The 27,740-nt window shown below is 48.0% G+C and overlaps 1 protein-coding gene across 5 annotated transcripts in view; it reads left to right on the top strand.

Annotated features, from left to right (window-relative positions):
- MPDZ (multiple PDZ domain crumbs cell polarity complex component) overlaps nt 1–27,740 on the top strand; it is a 662,189-nt gene that overhangs the window by 548,685 nt on the left and 85,764 nt on the right. For all 5 annotated transcript variants that reach the window (XM_029605550.1, XM_029605570.1, XM_029605559.1 and 2 more), the window contains one exon: nt 17,189–17,382. In XM_029605550.1, the coding sequence (XP_029461410.1) occupies nt 17,189–17,382 (194 nt within the window). The remainder of the gene's footprint in view (nt 1–17,188; nt 17,383–27,740) is intronic.

Below are 27,740 nucleotides of genomic sequence, written 5' to 3'. Positions count from 1 at the left end.
CAACCAAAATGATAAGGGGAATGGAACAGCTCCCCTATGAGGAAAGACTAAAGAGGTTAGGGCTGTTCAGTTTGGAGAAGAGACGACTGAGGGGGGATATGACAGAGGTCTACTAAATCATGAAAGCACTTGAACAGGTTAATGTAAATTGGTTATTTACTCTCTCAGATATTTATAATATTTCTATTATAATAGAAGGACTAGGGGGCAAGCCATGAAGTTAAAAAGTAGCTAATTTAAAATAAAGCAGAGAAAATTATTTTTCACTCAACGCATAGTTGAGCTCTGGAATTAATTGCTAGAAGATGTGGTTATGGCAGTTAAGTATAACTTGGTTTAAAAAAGGTTTGTATAAGTTCCTAGAAGTGAAGTCCATAAACTGCTATTAATCAATAAGGAATAGTAGCTTAGGATCTATTTAATGTTTGGGTACTTGCCAGTACTTATGACTTGGATTGGCCACTGTTAGACACAGGATGCTGGGCTTGATGGACCCTTGGTCTGACCCAGTGTGGCATATCTTATGTTCTTATATAATGGAAGAAATGGAAAAAGCAGACAAAATTCATGCCATCTTGTTTTTTGAATGGCAGCACCTTATGGTAGGGCTCACCATCACTTCTCTTGGATTATTCCAGAATTTAGGCATCATATGCAAGCGGCAGTTTTGTAAAACTGGTCACTATAAGATATGTGCTCAGTATTTGCAAAATGTTTCCTCAGCAAGGCAAGATACAGGAATGCCAACAATGTAAACACGCTTCCAGTTCTTTTTAATGAGGCTCTAGTTCTTTATGCTTTTCTCGTCATATCTGAGCATTGAGAATGTTTGGGTCTTCATCAGTATTTTTGTCCTCTCATTAGTGCTTAAGTACTAGAAATTGTCTTATAACTGTAGTACCTTTATAGTAAATTGGAGCTTTGTGACTACCTCTATATTTAGACATCTGGTGAGTGGCAATTTTATTCAGGAAAAATTATGTGTGTAAGTTTCACAGATAAAATTAGGATAGTAATAGGTATTTTAAAGCTGAATTATTTGGTGTGGATGGATAGACTAGATAGACTGTATGGTCTTTTTCTGCTGTTTAATTTTAAGAATAGCTGTTTTTCAGACCAGACTTACCTGCATAATTTTAGCTGGAGAGTGCCACCCCAAAAAACAACACCTGCTGAAGCATATTTTTTTCTGGATACATTTTTGTGTGTGCACTAAATTTATGCAGGGAAAGGAGGGAATTCTAAAATCTCATCTTCCCTGTACGTACCAGGATCAGTCCAGGACACCTGGGTTGTGACTCCGCACCAGTAGATGGAGACAGACTAAAACTTGTGGGTGGAGCCATATATGCCCCTGTGCCAGTCACAGCCCCTCAGTCTTACTCTGTCTCCAGTAGATGGTGCAGGTCCAGTCACAGCCTCGGCTGCCCTGGGTACTGATAGTCAGTTAGGGGTAGTGTGTTTCTTCATTTTCAATTGTTAAGGGTCTGGTTTGTAAGTTCCAGGCGTTTTTATTTCTGTGTTTTCTTCTGGTCCGCCCTGCCTCCCAGGGGGGTTGGAAGGTTCTGAGGGGACCATCCCCCCCTGGTTGAGGCCGCTGCCAGGGCTGAGGGCCCGGCTGGTCAAGTGGCAGCGTTGGGGGTGACACCGGGGAGCCCGGTTCACTCACCCCCACTGGAACAGGGCTCCAGGACCGTGGACAGCGGTGAGTACTTGTAAAAAAAAAAAAAAAAAAAAACAGGTTTACTTTTTCTGCAGGCCGGCTCTCCGTTTTCTTCGCGGCTGCGTTTTCTCTTCACAGGGGAGGGGGGCCGCTTGCCGTGGGGCGCTTTTCTTGGTTTGTTCGTTCTTTTTCGGGGGTTTTTCGCCGCGATCGCGCCTCATGCCACGCAGGTCGGTCTGCCGAGCATGTGGCTCGGCGCGCGCGCGCGCCTCTCCAGGGACGGCCTTTGCATGTCGTGTGTCCCGGGCAGGGAAGGACCGTCCGGGCCGCGTGGGGGGAGCCGTTCCCGGGCGAATCGCTCGCCGCCGAGTACAGCAGCAGCGTTGGGGGGGCCTGAGGAGCCTTTTCCGATTAGCGCGGGAGTGGCGGCCATTTTGAATTCGGCCCACGAAATCGCGCGGATCCCGGTAGAAGATGGCGCCCTGCCTCCTCCGCTTTTCCCGAGACCGGGTCCGACGAGGGGGGCCGTCCCAGGGGGGGCAGTGGCCCCTGGGGACGCTAGTTCAGGGGAGGAGTCTTCAGCTTCCGGGTCCTCTTCTTTTTCTGCTGACTTTGCATTGTTGCTCCGCAAGGTCCTCAAGCACAAGCGCCACAGGCGCAGGCATGGGTCGGAGGCCGTTTCAGGGACTCACAGGTCGGGGCCCAAGCAAAAGAAAGTCAAGGGGTCCGCGGATACCAGGGTGAGAAGGAACCCACGGGGAGTCCCGCGGGGAGTTCCACAGACCTCAGATAGTGAGTCCTCCGTCTCAGATGAGGTGAGTGCCCACGAGGAGACCCCGCGGGGGACCGAGGAGACGCCAGGGGGCGGTTCCACCCCGCCCAGTGTGAGCAAAGGCACGCAGGCCGTGGAGGGCAACGACCCGAAGGTGGTCCGCCTCTTCCGTAGGGAGGAACTAGCCCCGCTTATTCCAGCTATTCTGGCGGAGCTGGGCATTGCGGCTCTGACGGTGGTCGCCAGGCAGGACGCCAACATGGATCCGATGCTACTGGGGCTCACTGGCCCAGCTGTAGCTTTTCCCTTCCATTTCTCGTCGACGGATATTCTGTTTAAGGAATGGGATTCCCCGGAGTTAGGCCTTAAGGTGACAAAGGCCATGGACAAGCTTTATCCTCTGCCGGAGGACGCGTTGGAGCTGTTACGGATCCCGAAGGTAGACGCGGCGGTGTCAGCAGTGACAAAGAGGTCGACGATCCCTGTCACGGGCGCCACGGCACTCAGGGATATCCAGGATCGGAAGCTAGAGGTACAACTCAAGAAGATTTTTGAGGTATCAGCTTTAGGAGTCCGGGCCACCATTTGTACTTACTTCGCCATGAGAGCCAGTCTGCGATGGGCTCAGGTTCTCACAGGCGGATCGCGTAGAGGCGGCTATAGCATATGGGGCGGATGCTCTCCACGATCTCCTACGGACCTCTGCTAGATCCATGGTCGCGGCAGTTTCGGCGCGTCGTCTCCTTTGGCTTCGTAACTGGGTGGCGGATGGTTCCTCTAAGGCTCACCTCGGTTCTCTTCCATTTAAGGGTAAGCTGTTGTTCGGCAAGGAGTTAGATGATTTGATGCTTTCCCTGGGGGAGAACAGGGCTTTCAAATTGCCTGAGGACAGGGCTAGGTCCCGGCCCTCGTTGTCCAGTAGGCCCCGTTTTCGCGGAAGCAGAAGGTCGCGTCCTCAGAGATCCTCGGGTCCCGCATACCGGTCATATACCGCTCGTACCTCCCAGTGGTTGCAGTCCTTTCGTGGGAAAAGATCCGGGCGACAGGGGGGACCCCCATCGGGCGCCGGGTCCAAGGTCCCACAATGAGATGCGGCTGACCCATCCCTCACCTCGGCCCCAAGCCGTGGTTCCCAACGTCGGGGCGAGGTTAACGTTATTTCTCGAGGAATGGGTCAAGGTAACTTCGGATCACTGGGTCCTCGACGTGATAAGACACGGTTACGCTTTAGATTTTGCTCGCATCCCGTCAGACAAGTTCCTGGTGTCGCCCTGCAAGCGTCCGGAAAAGAGAGCGGCCGTGCTAGGGACCCTCGAACGTTTGGAAGGCCTGGGGGCCATTTCTTCCGTGCCGGCAGGTCAACAAGGCACGGAACGTTACTCAATTTACTTCATCGTTCCAAAGAAAGACGGCACGTCCAGACCAATCTTGGACCTGAAAGCGGTAAACAGGTGCCTTCGCGTCCCTCACTTCAAGATGGAGATGATTCGGACCGTAATTGCCTCGGTGCGGCCTGGCGAATACCTGGCCGCGCTAGATCTCACGGAAGCGTACCTCCATGTGGGTATCCACCCATCCTTTCAGCGGTTCCTCAGGTTCTGGAGGGGTTCTTGGTACACCCTTACCTGGACGACTGGTTGATCCGGGCCAAGTCCGAGAGCCAGTGTCGCTTGGCAGTGGACAGGGTCCTCCAGCTGCTGCAGTCCCTGGGCTGGGTCATCAACTTCCTCAAGAGTCATCTTGTTCCCACCCAGTCCTTGGAATATCTGGGGGCCGTCTTCGACACGAAACGGGGCCGGGTGTCCCTGTCCGCGGAGCGCGTATGGAAGCTGCAGTCTCAAGTCAAGCGGTTATTGTCTCTTCGGCTACTGCTGGTTTGCGACTACCTGATGGTTCTGGGATCTATGGCGTCAACGCTCGCGTTGGTCCCCTGGGCGTTCGCTCATCTGCGTCCATTACAATCATCCTTGCTATCCCGTTGGAAGCCGGTGTCAGAGGAATTCCACCTTCCGCTACCGCTAACGGATCAGGCGAGGGACAGCCTGCACTGGTGGCGAGTGTCGGAACACCTGACGGGTGGTGTGTCCCTGTTGGTTCCCGACTGGACAGTAGTGACCACAGACGCCAGCCTTTCCGGTTGGGGCGCGGTTTGCCCAGGCAAGTCGGTGCAGGGCCGGTGGTCCGAGACTCAAGCGCAGTGGTCCATCAATCGGCTGGAGACCAGAGCGGCTCGCCTGGCACTGCAGTCCTTCCTGCCGTTGATACGGGGAAGGGCGGTGCGGATATTGTCGGACAATGCGACCACCGTGGCCTACATCAACCGTCAAGGCGGAACATGGAGTCCGCTTGTAGCGGTGGAGGCGCAGCTCCTGATCAGCTGGGCGGAGCAACATCTCAGCAATATCGCAGCGTCCCACATTGCCGGAGTCGACAATGTGCAGGCGGATTATCTCAGTCGTCATCACCTGGATCCAGGGGAATGGGAGCTGGCGGAGGACGCCTTCCTTCTCATCTGCAGGACGTGGGGGGTGCCCCACATGGATCTCATGGCCACGTGGCAAAACACAAAGGCTCCACGGTTTTACAGCCGACGCCGAGAGAGAGGGGCCGAGGGAGTCGACGCACTGGCTCTTCCCTGGCCGACAGACGTCCTGTTGTACGTGGTTCCTCCGTGGCCAATGATAGGAAAGATCCTGCGACGTATAGAGCTGCACCCGTCCAAAGTGATCCTTGTGGCGCCGGAGTGGCCACATCGTCCGTGGTTTGCCGATCTCATTCAGTTGTCGGTGGTCGCCCCTCTTCGTCTCCAGGGGTTCCCGGGGCTTCTTCGTCAGGGCCCCGTCTGTTTGGAGGATGCGGATCACTTCTGTCTCGCGGCATGGCTTTTGAAAGGCATCGCTTGAAAAGCAAAGGTTACTCGGATTCGGTGGTGGCCACGCTATTGCGTTCCAGGAAGCAGTCTACGTCCCTAGCGTATGTCCGAGTCTGGGTGATTTTTGAAGATTGGTGTCTGCAGCGCAGGGTGGTTCCCACTTCGGCCTCCATCGCCGATATACTAGCTTTTCTCCAGGCTGGTCTCGCCAAAGGGTTGGCGTGCAGTTCCCTGCGAGTACAGGTGGCAGCGCTTGGTTGCTTGCGAGGTAAGGTTCAGGGGTTTCCCCTGGCCCTGCACCCAGATATTTCCCGGTTTCTTCGGGGAGCAAAGCACCTCCGTCCACCATTGCGTCATCCCTGTCCGTCCTGGAACCTCAATTGGGTTCTGTCTTCCTTATGTTCGGCACCGTTTGAGCCCTTAAAGCGGTCAACGGTCAAAGATCTCACGTTGAAAACGGTATTCCTGGTGGCGATTGCTTCGGCAAGACGTGTTTCTGAGTTGCAGGCGTTATCCTGTAGGGAACCGTTTTTGCGTATTTCCGACTCAGGAGTCTCTTTGCGGATGGTTCCTTCCTTTTTGCCTAAGGTCGTGTCGGCATTTCATTTGATCAGTCCATTGAGCTCCCCGCTTTCGGGATAGGGGTGTCTTCGGACCCAAAATTGAGAGACTTACGGAAGCTAGATGTCCAGAGGTCTCTCCTTCGCTATTTGGAGGTCACTAATTCCTTTCGGGTGACGGTTCATCTTTTCGTCCTGTTTTCGGGTCCAAAGAAAGGTGCCGCTGCGTCCCGCACTACGATCGCCCGTTGGCTTAAAGAGGCCATTGGTTCAGCGTACGTGGTGCGGGGAAAGCCGGTCCCCGTGGGTCTCAGAGCTCATTCGACGCGGTCTCGCGCTGCGTCTTGGGCGGAATCTTCTCAGGTGTCGCCTCGAGAGATTGGCAGGGCGGCTACCTGGATGTCGTTACATACCTTCATTAAACACTATCGGTTGGATGGTCAGGCTGCTGATTCCGGGGGTTTTGGAGCGGGAGTACTCCGAGCGGGACTCTCTGCTTCCCACCCTCGGTAACTTAGCTCTGGTACATCCCAGGTGTCCTGGACTGATCCTGGTACGTACAGGGAAAGGAAAATTAGTTTCTTACCTGATAATTTTCGTTCCTGTAGTACCAAGGATCAGTCCAGGATCCCGCCCGCAGTGCTGTTCTGCAGTAACGGAGAGTCCGCTCGTAGTCTCATTACCTAATCTGTTTCTGGTTTTACCCCCTCGGTTAGGGGAGTTCTGTTTCCAGTGGGAGTCTTGAGCTGCTCCCTGTTGTGGTTAGGTTATTTAGCTAGTTTATTGGTTTCCTGTTTTTCTACTTTGACATTTTGTAAGACTGAGGGGCTGTGACTGGCACAGGGGCATATATGGCTCCACCCACAAGTTTTAGTCTGTCTCCATCTACTGGTGCGGAGTCACAACCCAGGTGTCCTGGACTGATCCTTGGTACTACAGGAACGAAAATTATCAGGTAAGAAACTAATTTTCCTTTTTGTGCAGGTATCTTGAAACATTACCCACACAAAGTCTTTGAATATAAACCGTGTCTAAAAGTTGTTTCCCTGTACGTACCCGGATCAGTCCAGACTGTGGGTTGAGCCTCCTTTCCAGCAGGTGGAGACAGACTAAAACTGAAAGGATATCCTATATGAGGACAGAGCCTACCCTGTAACCCTTCAGTATTTGTCTGTCTCCAGCAGGTGCAGCACGTCTCCCTTTGGTCTCCTGATCTAGGCTAGTCAGCCTTCTTTTTCTTCCTTCCTTCTGGGATCAAGCAAGTACTTATTCCTTAGGGATTTTATGGTTTTTTCTTCCTGTTAAAATAAAATTAAAAGGTTAGTCAGGAAGTTGTAGAATTTTTCTTCAGGAGACAGCTCCGTCTCCTGGCTCTTGCCGGACTCAGGGGGGCTTTGCCCCTTGTGCAGTGCATAGCCTGTGTCCGTTACCGCTTCCAGGTGTGGGGACCGAGTCTGGTAGTCCAGTTCTCGTCTTCCCTCCCCCCCCCCTCCCCGGCTGCCGAAGGGTCTTAAATTTACGCTGCTGTGCTCAGTCTATTTAAAAGAAAAAAAAACAGAGGCACTGGAACAGGTGTAAGTTTAAAAGTATTTCTAGTACTTTTATTACTTACCTACAGCAGCAGACCAATATTCTGTGTCTTTGTTTCCCACCTGGGCTTGAACCGGCAGCCAGACAGGCAGGAGTCAGCAGGGTTCCCCCCTGCCTCACTCCGGGTCTCCCGACTGTCACTCAAATTTTTCTCTGCAGTTTTTTTCTCTTTAGTGCGGCTCTCTCTTTGCCACGGCAGGCAGCCTGCCTCTTTTCTGCCAGCCCCCTTTGCGTTTTTTGCGAGGGGGCCTCTTCTCTGCCTCCCTGCCGGGTGGGGAAGGTCCCTCCTCGGCAGGGCAGGCAAATTTAGCCCGGTGATCGTCTCCCCAGAGTTTGGCCAGGCCGTTCCCGGGTCGGGAAAGCCCGGGAACGGCGGCTATTTTGGATTTTTTATCGGCTCCGTTTTCGGAGCTCCCTGGGGCTGGGGGGCCGATTTCTTTGCAGCTATCCCCCGATTTGAGCCCTGTGGCACCCCCAGGATGGGTTTTTTGACACCCTCTCGCCTCCCTCTCCCCCTCCCCCACCCCCACACAGGACTCCCAGGACTCTGTTTCTATCTGAATTTGCCCTCCTCCTGCGTGGATTTTATTTAGTGAGGCTGCAGGAGGAGGAGGAAGGTTCCCCCCTTGCCCCCCCCAGCAAAAATGTCCCCGCTCCGCGCCGTTGACGGTTAGATCAGCTGCGGAGCCCCCGGGGTCCCTTGGGGCGCGGGTGGTCCCGGGGGTGACCCCCCCCCCCCAAACTCCCGGTGGATCCAGTACCCCCGGATCCTGCCGCCATTCCGGATGCGGAGGATACCCTTCCACCCCTGGAGTGGAACGACCCCAGGGTCTTACAGACACCCTTACAGCCTCTTTGCCCAAGGCTATGGACCCGGTCCTGGCGGGAATCAGGGATCCAGCAAGCACCTTCCCCTTTCATCCCACGCACAAGTTGTTTCACCTACGGGAATGAAACGCTCCCGAGCCGGGACTCCGGGCGGGCCATGCCCTGGACAAGCTCCCCCTCCCGGCGGTATGCTTAGATTTAAAAAAAAAAAAAAAAAGACAATAATCCCTCCATGGACTACATATGCGGTCACGATACAGGAGGGTTTCCCGGCTTTAAAAGCCGCTCACGTCCGCATGCTCGAGGCTAATGTGAAGCGCATTTTTGATGTCCTGGTGCTGGGGGTGCGTGCGACTATTTGCAGCAGTCTCATGCTGCGGGCAGGTCTCAGGTGGGTTCAACAATTACTCTGCACCCGGGACCTCCCGTGGACAGAGGCTGCACATACGACCTTCTCCGCATCCATGCAAAGGCGATGGCCTCGACGATGTCCGCCACACAGCTCCTCTGGCTGCGCGATTGATCGGCCGATCCGTCCTCCACAGCCCGGTTGGGCACGATGCTGTTCAAAGGTAAGCTGCTCTTTGGCAAGGACCTTGAGAAACTATGGATTCCTTAGGGGAAAGTAAGGTCCATAAGCTTCCAGAGGACAGTCCGAAGCCATCCCGTTCCTTTACACCCTCTCGTCCACATTTTCGGGGCCGGAAATGGTTTACCCCACGCGGGCAGGGTGACTCCTCAGGGGTTTTTTTTCCTTCTTAATAGACTCCTCCACCATGGCTTACATCAATCACCAAGGAGGCACCCGCAGTCCACCGATGGCCCTGGAAACCAGCCGTCTCTTCGCCTGGGCCGAGCAACATCTACAGTGCCCGGCTGCCTCCCACATCATGGGCAAGGGGAATGTTCAGGCCGATTTTCTCAGTCGTCAGTCGCTCGATCCCGGGGAGTGGGAACTCTCTGACGCAGCCATGAATCTCATCGTCGACAGGTGGTTTCCTCCCCCCCCCCCCACCTGGGACTCATGGCGACCCTTCGCAATGCCAAGGCACATTGGTTCTTCCTCCGCTGGAGGGAACACGGCTCGGAGGGTGTAGATGCTCTGGCTCTCCTTTGGCCAGCGGACATCCTTCTGTACGTGTTCCCCCCCCCGTGGCCCCTGGTCGGGAAAGTTCTCAGAAGAATAGAACTTCACCGGAGTCCTGTGGTTCTGGTAGCACCAGAGTGGCCGCGCAGGCCGTGGTTCGTGGATTTTTCTCAACCTAGCGCCGGACGGGCCTCTGCGGCTACGCCATCTTCCTCGGCTCCTTCATCAAGGACCTGTATTTTTCGACCAGGCCTATCGCTCCTGTCTAGCGGCCTGGTTTTTGAAAGGCGATGCCTAAGGCGCAAGGGCTATTAGGAAAAGGTCATCTCCACCTTGCTGCGTGCCCGGAAACAGACGACTTCCCTGGCGTACGCGCGTCTCTAGAACGTGTTTGATTCTGTTTGTGCGGAGTCGGGTATCTCAGCGCTCTCCACCCCAATCTCATTGGTCCTCTCTTCTCCAAGAAGGTCTTCTCCCCTCTCGGCTCTCTCCTGGGTCGGGTGGAATGTCATCACTGATCGGGCCACCCGGATGTGATTGGTGCTTGAAGGGCGTCAAGCATCTCCGTCCACCTTCTCGGACGCTTGCCCTTCTTGGAATTTTAATCTGGTCTTTCGGGCCCTCTGTGTGGCTCTGTTTGAACCTCTCTGTCGTGCTACCTTAAGACTGTCTTTCTGGTCTCTATCTCTTCTGCTCGTCGGATCTCTAAGGTCCACACGCTTTCCTGTCGGGAACCTTTTTTGCGATTTTCAGATTCCAGGGTAACCTTCGTGACGGGCCCTTCCTTCTTAGTGAAGGTTCTTCTAACCTCCATGTCAACCTGTCGGCAGAACTCCCTGCATTTTCCCCTGCGACTGGGGACGATCTTCGTAAACTTGATACCATACGAGTTCTCCTTCGCTATCTCTAGGTTACCCATGGCTTTCGGGTCTCGGTCCATCTTTTGTCCTCTGGAGTGGGCCCAATCGGGGTAAGCCGACTTCTAAGACCACTATAGCACGGTGGTTGAAGGAAGCGATCTCCTCGGCCTCTCTTTGTCGGGGTCGAGCGTTTCCCGAGGGCCTAACGGCTCATTCACTGCGTTCTCAAGCTACTTCCTGGGCGGACAGTCAATTGGTCTCTCCACAGGCGATTTTCAGTGCCGCCACTTGGACGTCCTTGCATACTTTTGCTCGACACTACCGCCTGAATGTGCAAGCTCCGCTTCTTGGTTCTTTTGGGCTACAAGTGCTTCGAGCGGGACTGTCTCGGTCCCACCCAGTTTAGGGAAGCTTTGGTACATCCCACAGTCTGGACTGATCCGGGTACATACAGGGAAAGGAAAATTAGTTCTTACCTGTTAATTTTCGTTCCTGTAGTACCACGGATCAGTCCAGACGCCCTTCCCTGTTTGTCTTTCTTCTGTCCTCTCGAAGTTTGTTTCTCTTGCAGATTCGTAGATTTCCACACATCTTTTTTGTGCATGAAAACTGAGCAAATACACCGGAAGCCTTGGTTGCTCAAGCACCAAGTATATGCAAGAGCGGTTAGTCCTACCATATCTATTACATTGTTCTACATCTACTCCATTGAGCTTTCTGGTTACTTGCTTGATCCTATTCTGGTTTTGTTGTTTTCTGCTTTGACAGTGGTTATTCTGAAGGGTTACAGGGTAGGCTCTGTCCTCATAAAGGATATCCTTTCAGTTTTAGTCTGTCTCCACCTGCTGAAAAGGAGGCTCAACCCACAGTCTGGACTGATCCGGGTACTACAGGAATGAAAATTAACAGGTAAGAACTAATTTTCCTTTTCTTATGATTCTGTTACACCAGTCCTGAAGTGTTAGTTATCACCACTCATTGACATCATCTGGTATATTGGCTGGTGGCACTGGCAATAACCAGTATTTCTCTGTCTCCAGCAGATGGTAGACACATGTTGGTCTGATGTAGCCAGGGCTTAATTTGTGGGACTGTGGAGCAGAGGAGTGGGCCAGAACCAAATGTAGAGGTGTGGGCCAGAACCAAATGCAAACTTTCTCTCCCCCAAAACACATACCCGAGCACATTCTTTTCCTTTCCTATGGACCTTCACTTTCAGTTTCTGTACTATTTTTCTTGGGATATTTAATATTAGAACAAAAATAAAATGGAAAAATGACTTTTTCACTGATTTGTCTTTTGTGTGTGACATGAAAATCATTTGTCCACATTTGTTTGTTATAATGTCACAATTCCCAAGAGAAATAAGTTAAAACTGAAATGAAGATCCCTATCCTTACCCCAATGCTCAACCTCCAGTTGCCCTTCACCGATCATAATTGATTTATAATACTGGCTCTGCTTCACTTCCTCAGGTCCTGGAAAAAAGCTGTTAGAATATTGTTCTAAGTAATTCCACCAGAAATTAAACCCTGAGTAACAATACAAAAAGGGGTTAAGTTAGCATAAGTTTGAAACTTATGGGCAGTATCATAATTGCAAGGGTTGAAACCTTGACAGTTGGTGCTAATGCTCACATGCTCATATGTTTCAAATGTGTGTTAATTCAAATACTCTTTCTGTTTGGTTTTTTGTGCTGCATTGTCTGCTTCAGGATCACACCTTCCCCTTCCTGTTCCTGAGGAACAGGAGTTGAGGGGGCAAAACAACAGTGGGGGAAGGGAAAGGCTGAATTAGGGAGCAGAGTAGCTCCAGGCTCACCCCCCTCCCCCTCCCCGCTTCTCTGCAGGCTGCCTGGAGGGGAGGGGCTGGAGAAGAACACTCCTGCTGCTCTGCCTCTTAAGTCTGAAAAGAAGTAGTGGAACTCCATTCCAGGTTGTTTCCCCACAAATTAAGCCCTGGGTGTAACCAGGATTCATTGGCTCCCAGGATCCTGGCCTTCATGTCTTGTCCCTAGAGGAGCTTGCTGTCAGGGCAACAGCGTACGTGCTGTTTTTCACTCTTCGAGCAGGATCTTGGTTCCTAGGACAACAGTTTTTGCGATTGTTCCCCTAGTGGAGCATGCCTCCTGGGTTCCCTTCAGGATCTGGTTGAACAGTGTCTGTTAAGTAGTTTCCAGGTTCCTTTCAGGGTCTGATTGACTCTTTGGGCCTAGTTGAGTAGGGCCTGGCAAGTGGCTTAAAACCTTGTGGGTGGCTCCTAGACCTCTTGTGGATCCTGATTGAGACTTGAGACTTCCGGTGGATGTAAGAGGCTCCCCTGCTACCTGAGGCTTGCAAATGTGGGTACCCCCCACCCACCCAAATTCTTCTCCTCCCTCCTTTGAGGCCTGTACTTGAGTTTAATTCTCTTCTCTTTGGACGAGGCAGCAGCAGTAAAGCCAGCCACCGTACTTCAGGCATTTACAGAGCCATGAGCAGGAAAGAAGGGCCTTGTCCTTTCTAAAGACCCTCCAAGCATGCATAAGTATATGCTGTCATAGTGTGACCCACAACCATCAGGGTGCTCTGCTTGCAGTGGTATGTTTCCTTAATGAAGGTATGTTTGTGCAGGGCTGCTGTTATTGTGGAAACAACTGGTCCTTAAGGAGGGGGAGTCTCGGCAGCTTGCCGAGAGCAATTTTCTGTGGCAGGCTCGGCTGCCATTCAAAGGGAGCCAGAACTTTCAATTGTTTGTCTTGCACGCAGGAAAAGCTGAAAGGTGGAGGGAAACAGATGGCTCTGATACTACAGCAATCCATGTTGGCAGCACCAGCCACCAGTTTTGGGTGTCCCATGCCCTTTGAGGTCGAGCAGGCAACCACAGGAACAGAAGCTATTTTATGTTTACATATGCAAAAGCAGTGCAAAACCAGCAAGACTGCATACTTGGCAGAAGGCTCATTTTTAGAGGACATCATGTTAAAGCCATTATGAAGGCCTGCCGTTTAAGCCATGCATGGGAAAGTTCCTGGGCCCCAAGTAAAAAGTGCCACTTGCTCTTTCCTTGAACTCCTTCAATACTGGGCTCTTAAAATATTATGTGGGAGGGCAAAGGAGCTAGTTCCTGAGATTAGTGAAGTCCAGAAAGTTTAGAGGGACCCTTCTTCCCTCTCCCTAGGGACCTTCTCCTAATCTCTTTGAACTACACAACAAGCTTCTGCTGTCTGCTGAAGCCTGGATGGGGAGGGGTCTTAGGAGCTTCTTGATTAGGTTCTTCTTCAAGGACAAGCAGGATGGTAGTTCACACACGAGTGATATCATCCAATGGAGCCCGGCATGGAAATTTTTTGTCAAAGTTTCTAGAAATTTTGACAGACACACTGAGCATGCCCAGTATGCCGCTAACCACACATCCACGTGGGGGGTCTATCTTCAGCCTCTTCTTTTCCGCGAAGCTGTTGCCTCGCGGTCACAGAGCTTGCGCTCTTTTTTGGCAGTCTTTCAGAATTTTTTCCTTACAAGCAACACGTAGGGCCCCTTTCTTATTCTTCGATTCCCTTTCAGCAGTCTGCTAAGTCCCTCATGCTTTCGTGGTTGATCATCAATGGCCTCCTTCCCCAGTGCCCGCCGACCATCGACTGCTGCATACTTTTCTCCATGGCTCGACCGCCTTCTTCTGATGCACCCAGTGCCCCCGAACTATGCCCATCACAGGCACCCTTGAGGTCTGTGTCCTCTGCCTGGGGGCATCCCATGATGTCCATGGTTGCAATCTCTGTGCCCAGATGACCCCCAAGGGTTGTCGGGCCCATCTTGATAAGATGGAAAAACTTTTCAGGTCGAAGCGGTTAAATCCGTCCTTGGCCTCGGAGACCTTCACCTAGTTCGGAAAGGAGATCCTAGTCTCGACTCCATTGGAATTGCCCCCTCATTCACTCCCCAGCCCCGATCTCGGAGCAGGGGACCAACCGTGAACCTTTTTATCCCATTCCCAGTCGGGGTCCTCACCGTCTCCATCATTTCTGGGCAAGGACTATGGTGATCATCGAGAAAAGTCGAAGAGACACAGTCATTGATCATCTTCATCATCAAAACCAGACCATGGACAGACAGCGACCTTGGAGCCCCACACAAAGCGGTCAAGGGCAGAGGAAGCAGTTCCCTCTGACTCCACCGATGCCTCCAGGCAGCCTCCACCGACACCAGAAGAGGGCTCGGTGTCCTTCAATGCCCCAGGGGATATCCCAATTCTGCCTGCTCCTCAAACCATTTAATCCTTAGCTGCCTTTGAGGAGGAGTTGGAGAGGCACATCCGATTGGTGATTGGCCAGGCCCTGCAGGGCTTCACGCCTCCAGTTCCAACAGTACAGCCACCAGCACAAGAGCCTGCTCCTCTGGTGCTTGCACTATTACTGGAATGGCTCGACATGCTACTCTGTATCCTGCCAATGCAGCTGCTCCAGTGCCAAGCCCCTTTGCAGCCGAAGGGTGCACCGCTGCCACCGCCACCGGCTCCCATACCAGTGAGCGACTCTTCCGAAGAGGAAGGGCCATTGGGCTCAATGGCGGCTTGGAGACGCTCGGTGTTACCTTACCTCCCAGCTCTTCCAGGGCCATCGGGATCGATTCCACCAATGCCTTTGGTGCCCCCTGATCTTGCCGACACTGTTGGATCCATCGGTGCTCCTGCAACTTCGAGGTCCTTCTATGCCTCTGGCTCCTCTCTCGGTGTCCTCGAGACACCGAGAGAGGACACCGATCTATGGTGGTTGAGTCAGCACTTAAGAAGGCTAAAATGGTCCGGCTCCTATGCCTCGGCCCCCCCAGGGCGCAAGCATAGAGCTCTTGATGCCCTTGGGCGCTGAGTGTTTCAGGGCGCCATGCTGACCACACGAATAGCTTGCCACCAGCTATACATGGGGCAATATTCCAGGAACTTGTGGAAGCAGACCCTTGAATTTAGTGAGCACCTGCCACAGCAGTTCCAGGAGGATTTCCTGACTTTTTTCCAGCAGGGCCTGGAGTGCGATAAGCACGAGATTCGCTCTGTTTATGATGTTTTCGAGACAGCCATGACTAGAAGACTTTTAAAAATCTTTATTAATTTATAATAACTTTCAAGAAAAAAATCTTGACCAGATATTTTAGGAAGCACTCAAGAAATAATAGATCATATACAATACAAAAAGAAATATTAGAGTCTCCAAAATTTCAAACTCTCAATTAAGACAAGCCCAATACCATAATCTAAGAAAAAAGAAAGAGAAGAAGCACAATGGACATGCAATCTGTAATAAGTATTACCAGATCTCTCAAAGAAAAAATAATCTATAACATTACTGAAACCCATGGCTACGATTTTATCATCTAGTGAATTTCTGGTTCTACTTCCAGTCTATGAACATGATGTATAGCCACCAGAAGAACTATAGATAGATGGATACAGATAAATATTTATTTTCTTTATTTATTTATTTAACGAGTTTTATATACCATCATTCGGAAACGTCAAAATAACGCCATCATAACGGTTTACAAAATAAGGTTATAGGGATAAAGGGGTTGACAAGGGGTATAAAAACATAACATGTTATTAGGCTTAGTAGTAAACAAATTCATGCTTAAGATCAAAATGAGTTCATTCTTATTTTAGAAAAGTATAGTTGTGCGTCTCCAAGCCGCCAATCATGAGGTTGTAATGGAGGGCGGTGATGATTAGTTAATTCTTTGGGTGGTTTGATATGCTTTGTTGAACAACCAAGTTTTTAATTCTTTTTTGAATATTCTTAGGTTTTCTTGAATTCTGAGGTTAGTTGGGAGGGAGTTCCAAAGTTGTGGGCTACCAAGGGATAACGCTCTATTTTGAGTAGAGGTGAGTTGATTTGAGTGCATTGGTGTTTTTAGGAGTCCTTTATTTGCTGACCTCAGGTTTCTACTTGGGGTGTGGAGTTGAATGTAGGGGCTTAACCAATTTTTCTGTTCTTCATGTATAATTTTATGTAGGATGGAAAGGACTTTATATTCGATCCTGTATTTTATTGGCAGCCAATGAAGTGATATGAGGGTTGGGGTGATGTGGTCATGCTTTTTGGCACCTGAAAAGATTCTTGCAGCTGCATTCTGCAGGATTTGGAGAGGTTGAATGGTGTTTAGAGGTAAGTTGAGGAGTAGAGAGTTGCAGTAGTCTATATTGGAGAATATTAATGATTGCAAGACTGATCTGAAGTCATTATTTGAGAGAAACAGTTTTAGATGATGGAGTGTAAGTAGTTTATGATAATCGTCTTTAATTTTTGTTGATATATGGTTTTTAAATGAAAGTTCTTTGTCGATTATTACTCCAAGGTTGCGGGCATGGTTGGTTGGAGATAAGCTTGAATTTTGGTTCATGAGATTTAGAGTCAGTGTATGCAGAGAGTTGTTCTTTCTGTCAAGTACTATTAATTCAGTTTTGTCAAAGTTGAGGATGAGTTTTATGTTGTTTAGTAATTCCTTGATGCTGTTTAGGTAATAGGCAGTTAATTTATATGTTTCTTCAATAATTACAGATATCTATATGCACAACTAAGATTTGATGCTCTTTTAATTTTTCTTACTAGTTTTACTTACAGCTGCATTGTTACTTTTGTTTGCCAGTAGTCAGAAAGCAATGATTTGACTGATCCCTAAATATTCACTTATGTGAATTCATAGTTTTTCCTTTTTCATTTGTTCTGCTGATACATGGGAAGATATTTACATAGGTAAACAGCAATTTACCCAGGTAAATTGGATGTCTGAAAATTGCCTCCCTCAATCTGGCTAGAAATACACAGGGGCTTCCTTAAGTGCATGGGCACTTTCCCTTTGAAATTTGGTGCAAAATCCGCAGGTAGGATGTTCCCATGGACTTTGCTTCAAGGCAGGTAGTTGGAAAATTGCCTGCTTAATAAAGTCTCAGTGAACAGTCAGAATGTACTCTTAATTCTTTTGCAGGTGAATGGAATCGACCTTAGAAATGCCACACATGATGAAGCAATAAATGTACTTCGTCAGACGCCACAGAAGGTCCGTCTGACCATGTACAGAGATGAGGCCCAGTACAAGGAGGAAGATATGTATGATACGCTCAGCGTGGAGCTTCAGAAGAAGCCAGGCAAAGGATTTGGATTAAGCATAGTTGGGAAAAGGTATTAACATATCACTGAATCTTTATAAAAGCTGAGAAATCCACTAAAATCTTGTCTTATCCATGAAACCTATAACAATATGAAAGAAATATCATTACATTATATCCATACAATTTAACAAATATATATGACATCAGGTTTATAGATCTTAGAGCTGGCCCGGTGGCTTTATGGCAGCTGCTGCCCACTGCCATATGGGAGAGCTGTGTTTGATTCCTAAGCCAATACTCTGCTTCCCAGGCCAGCTGGAGATAGGGAGGCAGCTTTCACAGCACACGAAAGACTGAGTCTCCACCGTCACTTGACAGTGATACCTAGTGACCACATTTAGAGTCCAGGTTAGCTGGGTTCCATAGGAAACTAGTTTGTGGCTCCTGGCCAAGGATCATTGCAGCAATGATAGGGTTGAATTCATTGTGGTATAGGAAAATAGGGAAGAATCCCCAGATAGTTGCAAATGAAGACTCATAGCATTGCAGCCCAACAAAATCCCAAAGAAGCTGGAGGAAAATACCAGGTCATGCAAAACTTTGATATACCTTCACAGGAAAGAGTTCCAAAATAACTATTTTGAGGATGCTGTTATCACTTCCCAGTACAGTGGACACTACATATAAGTTTTGACTGTGTTGTCCATTTTCCTGGAACTCTGTTGATTTTATATGAAATTTAGCTATTTATATTTCTCTAAGTTTGTAATGGTCTATAGTTCAACTGTGAGAAATTCTGCAGCTGTGGTTTATTTTAGTACAAAGGATGAATAGCAGACACTTTCCTATTTATTGTGCTAGACAGTACCATATTGCTGGCAGAAGGTTTGGGATTTGTTTTGATAGAATTTAGTGACTGTGATCATATTTAGAACTTGAAATCTGTACATATCCCATGTAAATGTATATAAGTGGAGGATGAGGGATGATTTGGAGTTAAGAGTTTGTTTCAAAATGTCCTCAATTTAAATCATGATTCTTTCATTGGCCTTAAATGTAACCTTTTGCAATTCACATTACCTGTCAGAGTCTTCTTAGTCTTGTGGATTTTAGCACTTTTCCATAAAACACAAATTTCCCATAGATTCTTGTTTGTCCTGGGTGTAGTTCTTGACTAAAGTGTAAGCTCCACAGTGCAGGCACTGTTTCTTATGTGCGACTGTACAGAATACAGAACTGTGTATGCTGTATAGTACTATAGAAATGATAAATGTTAGGGTTTCTAACTAACAGCGATAGTATTATGACTGGTGTGCTTGTAAAATTGTTTCTTCTTCATCCAGTTAAATCAGTCTGGACAAATGAGTTATACTCCGTGATTAGCGGAAGAAAACAGAGACTTAACAGGTTCGCTGATATCACTTTTTATATGCATTCGTGTTGACCTCAGCCTGCCAGTATTCTCGGACTAAAGCAGATGGTGGATGAACATCCCATGCTGTGGACTACAGCATAGTTAGACTAGGTGAACTGGAAGAAAGTTTAGAGGGCAGCTCCTGAGGTAAAAGATTGGTTTTCCCTCCTTCAGTTGAGCAGAGCCCTGAGTCAGTTTTGATAATAAAACATAGAAACATAGAAATGACAGCAGAAGAAGACCAAACGGCCCATCCAGTCTGCCCAGCAAGCTTTCACACTTTTTTTTTCTCTCACATACTTATCTGTTTCTCTTGGCTCTTAGTAACCTTTTTTTATTCTATTTCCCTTCCACCCCCGCCATTAATGTAGAGAGCAGTATAGGAACTGCATCTGAGTGAAATAGCTTAATTAGTTAGGGGTATTAACCACCGCAATAAGCAAGCTACACCCATGCTTATCTGTTTATCCAGACTATGTAATTCAGTCCTTGTTGGTTGTTGCCTGAATATAGATCCACCTTTCTTAAAGTGAGGCTCTTGAGGTGAAAGCCTTTGCTATCTCCCTCAGAACCCTGAAAATTGTTGGATGGCAAATGGCAGCTCTGAGTCTGAAAGTAAGATCTCCCTCAATAGAGCCTGGATTAGGTAGGTACCTCTGGGCTAGTTCTTAGTTCTTTCCTCTCTCCTCCTTATCCCCTGCCTCCTGTTGTCTCCTCCTTTTGGCAAAAAGAAAGGCTCATTTTTTTTTGTTTTCTGAACAGATATGCTTAAAAAAAAAAAAGATCTCCAATGGGGGGGGGGGGGTGTCCTGTTTAGAGAGACGTTTGGGTAGTCTTTCGCCATGTAGGTGCAAGCCCCGCAGCTGGTCTGGCTGCATTCTAGTTTCCACCGGGATTCATAACTCAGAGGAAGGGAACAGTGGCCATTTTTGCTGAGCAGGAAGATAAAAGGAGCAAGGGCCTCCTGCAGGATGTAATTAATCTGGGCCTTTGAAGTACAGTTGATGGCTGTCTCTTTTGTTTAGTAATCAGCTGCTTCTCCCCAGTTCAGGTAGCCTTAGTCTCATTAAAAAAAAAAAAAAAGAAAAGAAAGCCCCCCCACCCCCATTCTTCAATGCCTGGGAACATTTCCTTTATGATATAGGGTCCATCTAGACCAGTGATGGCCAACCTTCTGAGCTCAGTGTGTCAAAATTCAGTAAAAAAAAAAAACGAGCATAACTCGGGTGGTGTCACTTCTAGAAAAATCCATAATTTTGTGATATTTGTAGCTCTAATTAATAACAAAGTTATAATTATAATATATGTACTGTATTTATTAATAAAGTAAAAACAAATAATTCTTTACCTTACCTGCTTAGTGACTTTTTTGTTGCTGAATTTCATTGGCTAAATCTTCAATTGAAGGTTGGTATTTCGTACACTTCAAGCCCAAGCAAGCGTTACAAACTTCATCTGTCAGTCTGTTTCTTTTATTGGCTCCCATTCATGTTCACACCACTCCCTCCCCATCCCCCAGGCATGCACACATTCATTCTCACACACACAGACCCCCAGGCAGGCACCCATGCATTCACACACATACACCCCCAGGCAGAGTCCCATTCATACAAATGCACACACTAAAGGCAGACCCCCCTCTCTTTCTTTTGCCAGCAATCTCGGAACCTCTCTCATTCCTCTGCTGCCACTGTCACTGCTGCCACATGGCTATTGGGGAGGTGCCGATTGCTGCTACTGACACTGAAGCCCATTCTGCTGCCTCCTCTGTGCAGGCCCCGTGGGCTTCCACTTTCTCCATGCTGATCTCGTACATTGTGAGATTCGTAGAGAAAGTGCTATTCTTGTACATTCCCAAAGATTATATGTGCCAATCACTAAAAACTATTTTTTTTTTTTGCCTTTGCTGTCTGATCTTAGTTTTCTAATTGGTCATAGGCTTTTTTTTTTCTATCTTCCCTTTCTTATTTTTTTTGCCAATTCCTTTTATATTGTCTTTTTTTCTGTTTCTTTTCTTTCCATCTTCTTCCCTCAAACACACACACAGGCTCTCATTCTCACATGCATTTCTCTCTCTCTCACACACACACAGGCTCTCACTATCACATGCTCTTTCTCATACAATCATACATACACACAGTCTCTCAATGGCACATGCTGTCTGACACACACACACACACACACACACACACAGGCTCTCTCTCACTCCCACATGCTGTCTTGCTCAAGCATAGTCTCTCACTGGCACATGCTCTCTCTCATACACACAGAGGCTCTCACATGCTGTCTCTGCAAACATTCAGGTCCTCACTCTCAAACATAATCTCTCAACTCATCTCATACACGCACACACACATCCTCTACAGACCCTCAGCCTCTCTCTCACCTCTGGGCCTCCTCTTCACGGGTCGCCGCAGGAAGGGCTCTGCAGCGGCCCTGCTGCTGGGCCTCTTCCTCTTCTCAGGCCGCTGCGACTTGGAATTCGCGGCAAGTTCTGCTCCTCTTCTGCACGCGCTGTTGCTCCTCCTCCTTCCTGCCCATGCGGCTCCGGCAACGTTTATTTCCAGGGCCGCACAGGCAGGAAGGAGGAGGAGCATCAGCGCGTTTAAATGCAATCATTTTCTTCAGGCTGTGGTGACGTGATCCTCACCACGGCCCTGCCTATCACTGCGCCGCATGAGCCTCCCTGTGCCTGGGGGCATTGGGGGGGGGGGGGGGTGGAGGGATACTAAAAAACAAATTTTAAAGGGTCGGTGCAGCTGAAAAAAAAAAGGCTTGGTGCAGCCAATTTAAAAAAAAAAATTCCCAATAGTCCATGAAACGCTGCATGTGTCAGCAAAAACATCTCGGCGTTTCACCTCTGACACGCGTGTCATAGGTTAGCCATCACTGATCTAGACAATAAAACATGAAAAAGAAAAAAAAATCAGCACTTAGGACTCAGCCAGGAGTTTTGGCGGTCCAGGACACCATTCAGAGGAAAGACACCGGCACTGGGGTTAGCTCTGGTTTTCATGACCTGGGGAGCAGGGCAGCGATCATGGCAGCTATGGCAGAGCACAGGAAGGATACCACACATTGCATGGCTCACAGCTTAGAGAAACTGCAAGTGGGGAGCAGGATCTATTTTACTGTAGTTAAGGCAAGAACCTGAGACAGATCAGAGCGGTGATCTGCAATTTACCAGGGAGGGAGAGCTGCGGTCGCGATCATCCCTTTGAGCAGGCACACGGTTTCTGCTTCAGCCGGTTACCATTTTTTGTACACACAGAAACAATGGCCATCTTAGAGTATGAGGAACAAGAGGGAAGCTAAGCCTGCCTTTTTTTTTTTCTCAGCCCATAGTCTCTGCTCAGTTGGGAGTTCCTTTGAATTCCACTGGATTTTCTTCAGCTTCTTCTCCTTTACCCCTGTCAGCAGCCTCCTCCAGAGCCTGGACATTTTCTCTGGGACAGGAGATTGTCCCTGGGCATTTCCAGCAACCTCGGCACCTGCAGAGCTATCCTGGAAGTTAGCCAGCAGAGTACAAACTTCTCTCTGGACAGTTCCTGATTAAAACCCCCAGCAACTCACCCCTTTGTTCTCTTGGGGGTGCAAAAGAAATAAAAATAAAATGGAGTAACCCAGGAAGGTGGAAGACAAGATAGACGAAAGTCTTTCTCTCTGGGGCCTCACTGTCTGGGTTCAGCTGATGCCTGGGTTTGTCGCGCACAAAGTTTTTGTTGATTGTATGCTGCGAACCTTCCCTATGGGGTGCACTTTGATCCCACAATCCACCCCAGCCTTTATCTAGGCCTGTAGAAGCTCTCAAGAGAAGAAGACTTCCATAAAGGAGAATTGGATCTGGATGAGAGTAATTCTTGGGTACGGAAGGGATATAAATCTAGGGAAATATTTCCAAAAAAGTAATGTTTATAGAGGGTGAAGACCCTTCAGAAGGGAGGGATGCATCATCTATGGTGCACTTGTTCCAGGAAAAAACAATAACAGGGTTGTTCAATCAAACCCAACTGGCCCTGATAGTCCTTCTCTCAATTTCATGTAATCAGTAATTAACTAGATGGTGTATATCCCTTTTGGGTTTTAAAAGTACTCTGATTAAAAAAAAAAAAAAAGTCCTCTGGCCATAAGAGCCTTAGGGTTGAGTGTCACTAGATGACATTTGAAGGATGTGGATTGTCCCTCTGAAGTGGAAGACAGTTCTGCTGCGGTCAGATTGTTTCACAAAGGAGACCAGTTTTCCTTATTTGTTGTTCTTTGTGGGTGTTAAGTGTTCTGAGGGTAATATGGAGGAAGGCCCAGGACCTCGAAAGATCGTAGATAGTCTAGTGGTTGAAAGTCATTGAGGGTTTTCCATTGCTCATTCTGTTTCATGGGGGGTTTTTTGGTTTTTGGAGTCCCCTGAAGTTTCAGGATTTTTTTGCTTTCTGCTAAAGCTATATCACCTTATCTTCCTGGAAGTGGAAACTTTGTGTTTTTCTGATCAAGATATGCTGCCTTCTGCTGTAATCTAGTTTGTTACGATTCATGTGGGGGATTCTGATACCCTTGAAACTGCATAGGATGAGAGACATGGTGTCAGCTTGTCACAGTATGGTGGACAATGCTAGTTGTGCTGATCAGAACACTGGCAGATGGCTTAAGAACATAAGAACATGCCATACTGGGTCAGACCAAGAGTCCATCAAGCCCAGCCTCCTGTTTCCAACATTGGCCAATCCAGGCCATAAGAACCTGGCAAGTACCCAAAAACTAAGTCTATCCCATGGTTCTGTTGCTAGTAATAGCAGTGGCTATTTTCTAAGTCAACTTAATTAATAGCAGGTAATTGACTTCTCCTCCAAGAACTTATCCAATCCTTTTTTAAACCCAGCTACACTAACTGCACTAATCACATCCCCTGGCAACAAATTCCAGAGTTTAATTGTGCGTGGAGTGAAAAAGAACTTTCTTCGATTAGTTTTAAAAGTGCCACATGCTAATTTCATGGAGTGCCCCCTAGTCCTTCTGTTATCCGAAGTCCAACTAAAGGCCCTGCTTCGCCCACTGGTGACCCCATGGGATCTCAATGTTGTTCTAGCGAGGCTCATGCGACATCCGTTTGAACCTCTCAAATCCTCACCTAGAAGGTTATGTTCCTGGTGGCGATCACTTCTGCTCGCAGGATCAGCGAGATCCAAGCCCTGGTTACGGAAACTCCCTACACAAAGTTCTTCCATGATCATGTAGTGCTGTGCAAGCATCCAAAATTTCTCCTGAAGGTGGTGACTGCATTCCATATCAACCAGTTAATTTTCCTTCCCACGTTCTTCTCACGGCCTCATTCTCACCCGGAGGAACGTGCTCTTCACACTCTGGACTGCAAACAGGCTCTCGCTTTCTACTTGGATCGTACAGCGAGGCACAGACAGCTTTTTGTGTCCTTTGACACCAACAGGCTAGGAGCAGCAGTGGGGAAAGCAGTGGGCAAAGCAATCCGCTAGCAGAAGGCTAGCGGATTGCATTGCCTTCTGCTACGAGCAGGCAGGATTCCGGCTTGCCGGCAGCATGAAGGCTCACTCTGTGCGGACTATGGTAGAATCAGTGGCCCATCTACTTGCGGTCCCTATCGCCGAAATCTGCAGAGTTGCAACCTGGAGTTCACGCCACACCTTTGTGGCTCAGTACTGTCTCGATAGGGATAGTCTGGCAGACTGGCTTTTGGCCAGTCTGCCCTCCGCAGCCTATTCCAATCCTGAACCCAACTGTCCTCATCATGCTCTCTGTGGGGCCAGACTGCCCCTGCCTCCCACAGCGCTGCAGTTGTGTTGTCCCCGTTGGCACCTTGTTCCACTACTGTGGATCCCTGTGTTCACAGGAGGCAGTCTGGAGCTCTGTAATCACCCACATGTGAGGACTACCATCCTGCTTGTCCTAGGAGAAAGCAGAGTTGTTTACCTGTAACAGATGTTCTCCTAGGACAGTAGGATGTTAGTCCTCAGGAATCCCACTCACCTCCTCATGATGTTGGGTTCACCTTCATTTTGTTGTTTTATTTTTTCATTCATATTTTGCTATCTTACGAGACTGAAGGGGGACCTCGCGTGGATAGCAGCAGGCTGGGCATGCTCAGTTTGCCAGTCAAAGTCTCTAGAAACTTTTCCGTGCCGGGTTCCATCTGTTGATATCACCCACATGTGAGGACTAACATCCTGTTGTCCTAGGAGAACACCTGTTACAGGTCAGCAACTCTGCTTTTTCAGCCAGTTAAGGGACTTCGTCTGTAAATTTTCAATGCTCTGATTCAGCTTTGGCTGGCAGCAGTGCTCCTATATCCTTTCCTCCTTTGCTAATGGTAAAGAAGTAGCATCACAAGATTCAATACTTCCAGGTCTGGTGATCCTGGTGGTTCCAAACAGACTTTGTCGCCTGAGATATGCAGGCCTCGTGAGATGGATACTCCACAGCCTGTTGAGAATTATTTCACTCTCTGGGCTGCTGACTCAGGTGCTGCTTTTCCTCGAGGATATGGCTCGGTTTGGTTTTGTGATATGTCCCTTGTAAAAACTCATCTAAATAAGAAGTTTAATTCCCATAGAAGAGTAGGTACTCCTTAAAGCAGAAAGGTCTTTTACTTCCTTTACCTATGTGCATATTTCAAGAGTTTTTGGTCTCCTACTTCATTGAAGAGGCAGTTCACAACTCTTGCTTGCTACAAGGAGCATACTTTGGGTAGAACCTTGTAATCACATCTGGATGTGTCCTGATTTCTAAAGAGTGTGCAGCATTTTCAGTCCTTTCTGGCCTTCCCCATTTCATCTTCGGGCAAGATTTCGCTATGAACTTATTCAGGATTCTTTTCAAATCTGTTTATCTTGAAAGCAATTTTCTTGCAGGTATTTTGTTCGGCTTGAATGAAATCTGAGTTGCATGTACCTCTGAGCAGATAACCCATTGTGGGTATGTCAAGATTTGTTTCTCATGTACATCAGTCTACTTGCCTTCATTTAGCAAGTGTTTGTTTTTTGTTTGGATATAGTCTGCTATATGACTTAGATGTAAGAGGATTCTCCTGAGATATCTCTCTGTTTCTATGCTATCAGGAAGACAGATTTTCAGTTGTGCTGAGTGGTGGTGAAATGAATGGTGAGACAACCTCAAAGCCTGCTAAGGCTTTAATAGTTCGTTGGCTATAGCAGAATATTTCTGGAAACTATATCTTGCAGTAAGGCTTTGCCTTTATAAATTCAGGCACTTTCCTTGAGAGTGCAGTCTTCTTCATGGGCAGGGCTAGATTAGAACTGTCCTCTGAAGTTTTGCAGAGCAGTGACTTGATCTTCCTAATTGCCTTCTTGAAGCATTACTGCTTCAGTATAGGCATCAGGGAAGAGACCTCTTCAATGCTGAGGTCTCAGGAGTGGGTTTGGCAGTATCCTACCCCGTTCAAGAGTAGCTTTGGTACATCCCATTCATCTGGTTAAGTCTGACTGGATGACTAGGAAGAAGAAATTAGGTCTTACCTGATAATTTTCTTTCCTTGAGTCCAGTTAGACCAATCTAGGACCCTTCCTGTGCTGCGAAACTGGAAACTTTTCAATTAATCTCTATATTATTTACTGTGGTGGTACTTTCTTCAGAACAGGTAATGTTACGTTATATTCTGGCTTCATAGATATTTGCTGTTTAGAAGAAGCTCTTTGGTTGTTAGTTTTAAGCAATACTGGTAATGATTGTAATTGATGTTGTCCACAGTTAGGAGCCGATGCAATTATGTGCGCTGAAAGTGGGCACTGACTTTTCAGTGCCCACAAGGGGGGCGGCCATGCAATATGGAAATTAGGGGGTCGCCGCGGCTACCGATTATGAAGACCGACGCTGGTAAACTCGGCCTCGGTTTTCATAACCTGCCTGTCTGCCAGTAATAAAAACGACTGCCGAGTTTATCGGCTTCCATTTTCATTACTGGCAGACGGCCAGTTATGAAAACCGGCGCCGAGTTTACCAGTGTCGGTCTTCATAACTCTGTGGTCTGCCGAGTTGTTATTTTATTTTATTTTTTTTACTTTAAAAAAGAAGTACAGAAAAGCAGTTTTTTCTGCTTTTCTGTACTTCTTTTCAGTGCGCTCAGCTATTAACGCCTGCTCCAGGCAGGCGTTAATAGCTGAGTGATAAATGGCATTTGCATGTGATGAGCGCTATCTCATTCACTCTGCGTCGGACGCACATTAAATAGGCACTAATCCCCCTATTGCATTAGGGGGTGGATTAGTGCCTATTTATCCCGATTCCGACTGCGGGTTATACAGTGCGCTCGGCTGAGTGCACTGTATTGCATTGGCCCCTTAGCTTGTTACAGATAATACTGACAGGGTGAGGACAGCATGGAAACTTATAAGGAGTGATATCAGTGAACCTGTTAGCCTCTCTCTCCATCTGCTGATCAGTGAACATAACCCATTCCTCTGGACTTGTATGACTGAATCCAAGGAAAAGAAATTATTAGGTAAGAAGTAATTTCTATTTGAACTTGAATACATGCTAGTCCCGCATATATATGAAACAGCTGCATATTATTTGAAAAAATAAAAGCTATAAGACATCAGTAGGTGAGCTCTTACTTGCACAGTTCCATAGAAGTGTTACAGTACAAAGAACTGAGGAAGATCATAATTTGACAACCATTTTCTTTGCTTATAATAATCTGACATAGAATAAAAGAACCCAGAATGCCAATCATAAGAAAACAAAAGGCAGGGCTATAAAATGTATGTATTTGCACTGGGCCAAAGAAACAGAAAAGCCAAACATTTGCCAAGTTTTTAAAAAATTCAAAATGATGAAAATCCTGGTTTTAAGAATTGACATGTCACTGTAAATAAATATTTTAGTTTTTGGTTGTTTGATGTTAATAGATTGATCTGCATTTGAATTTTTTGAAGCCTGATATCCAGTGCACACAACTTGGTCACAGAGAAATCTTTTGATTTAATGTGAGAGCTTACGGTGAACAGAGCACCGTAAAACTGTTGCATTGT

This window comes from Rhinatrema bivittatum, chromosome 1 (genome assembly GCF_901001135.1).
Source record: "Rhinatrema bivittatum chromosome 1, aRhiBiv1.1, whole genome shotgun sequence".
Taxonomy (NCBI): domain Eukaryota; kingdom Metazoa; phylum Chordata; class Amphibia; order Gymnophiona; family Rhinatrematidae; genus Rhinatrema; species Rhinatrema bivittatum.
This window is presented reverse-complemented; position numbering and strand designations above follow the sequence as displayed.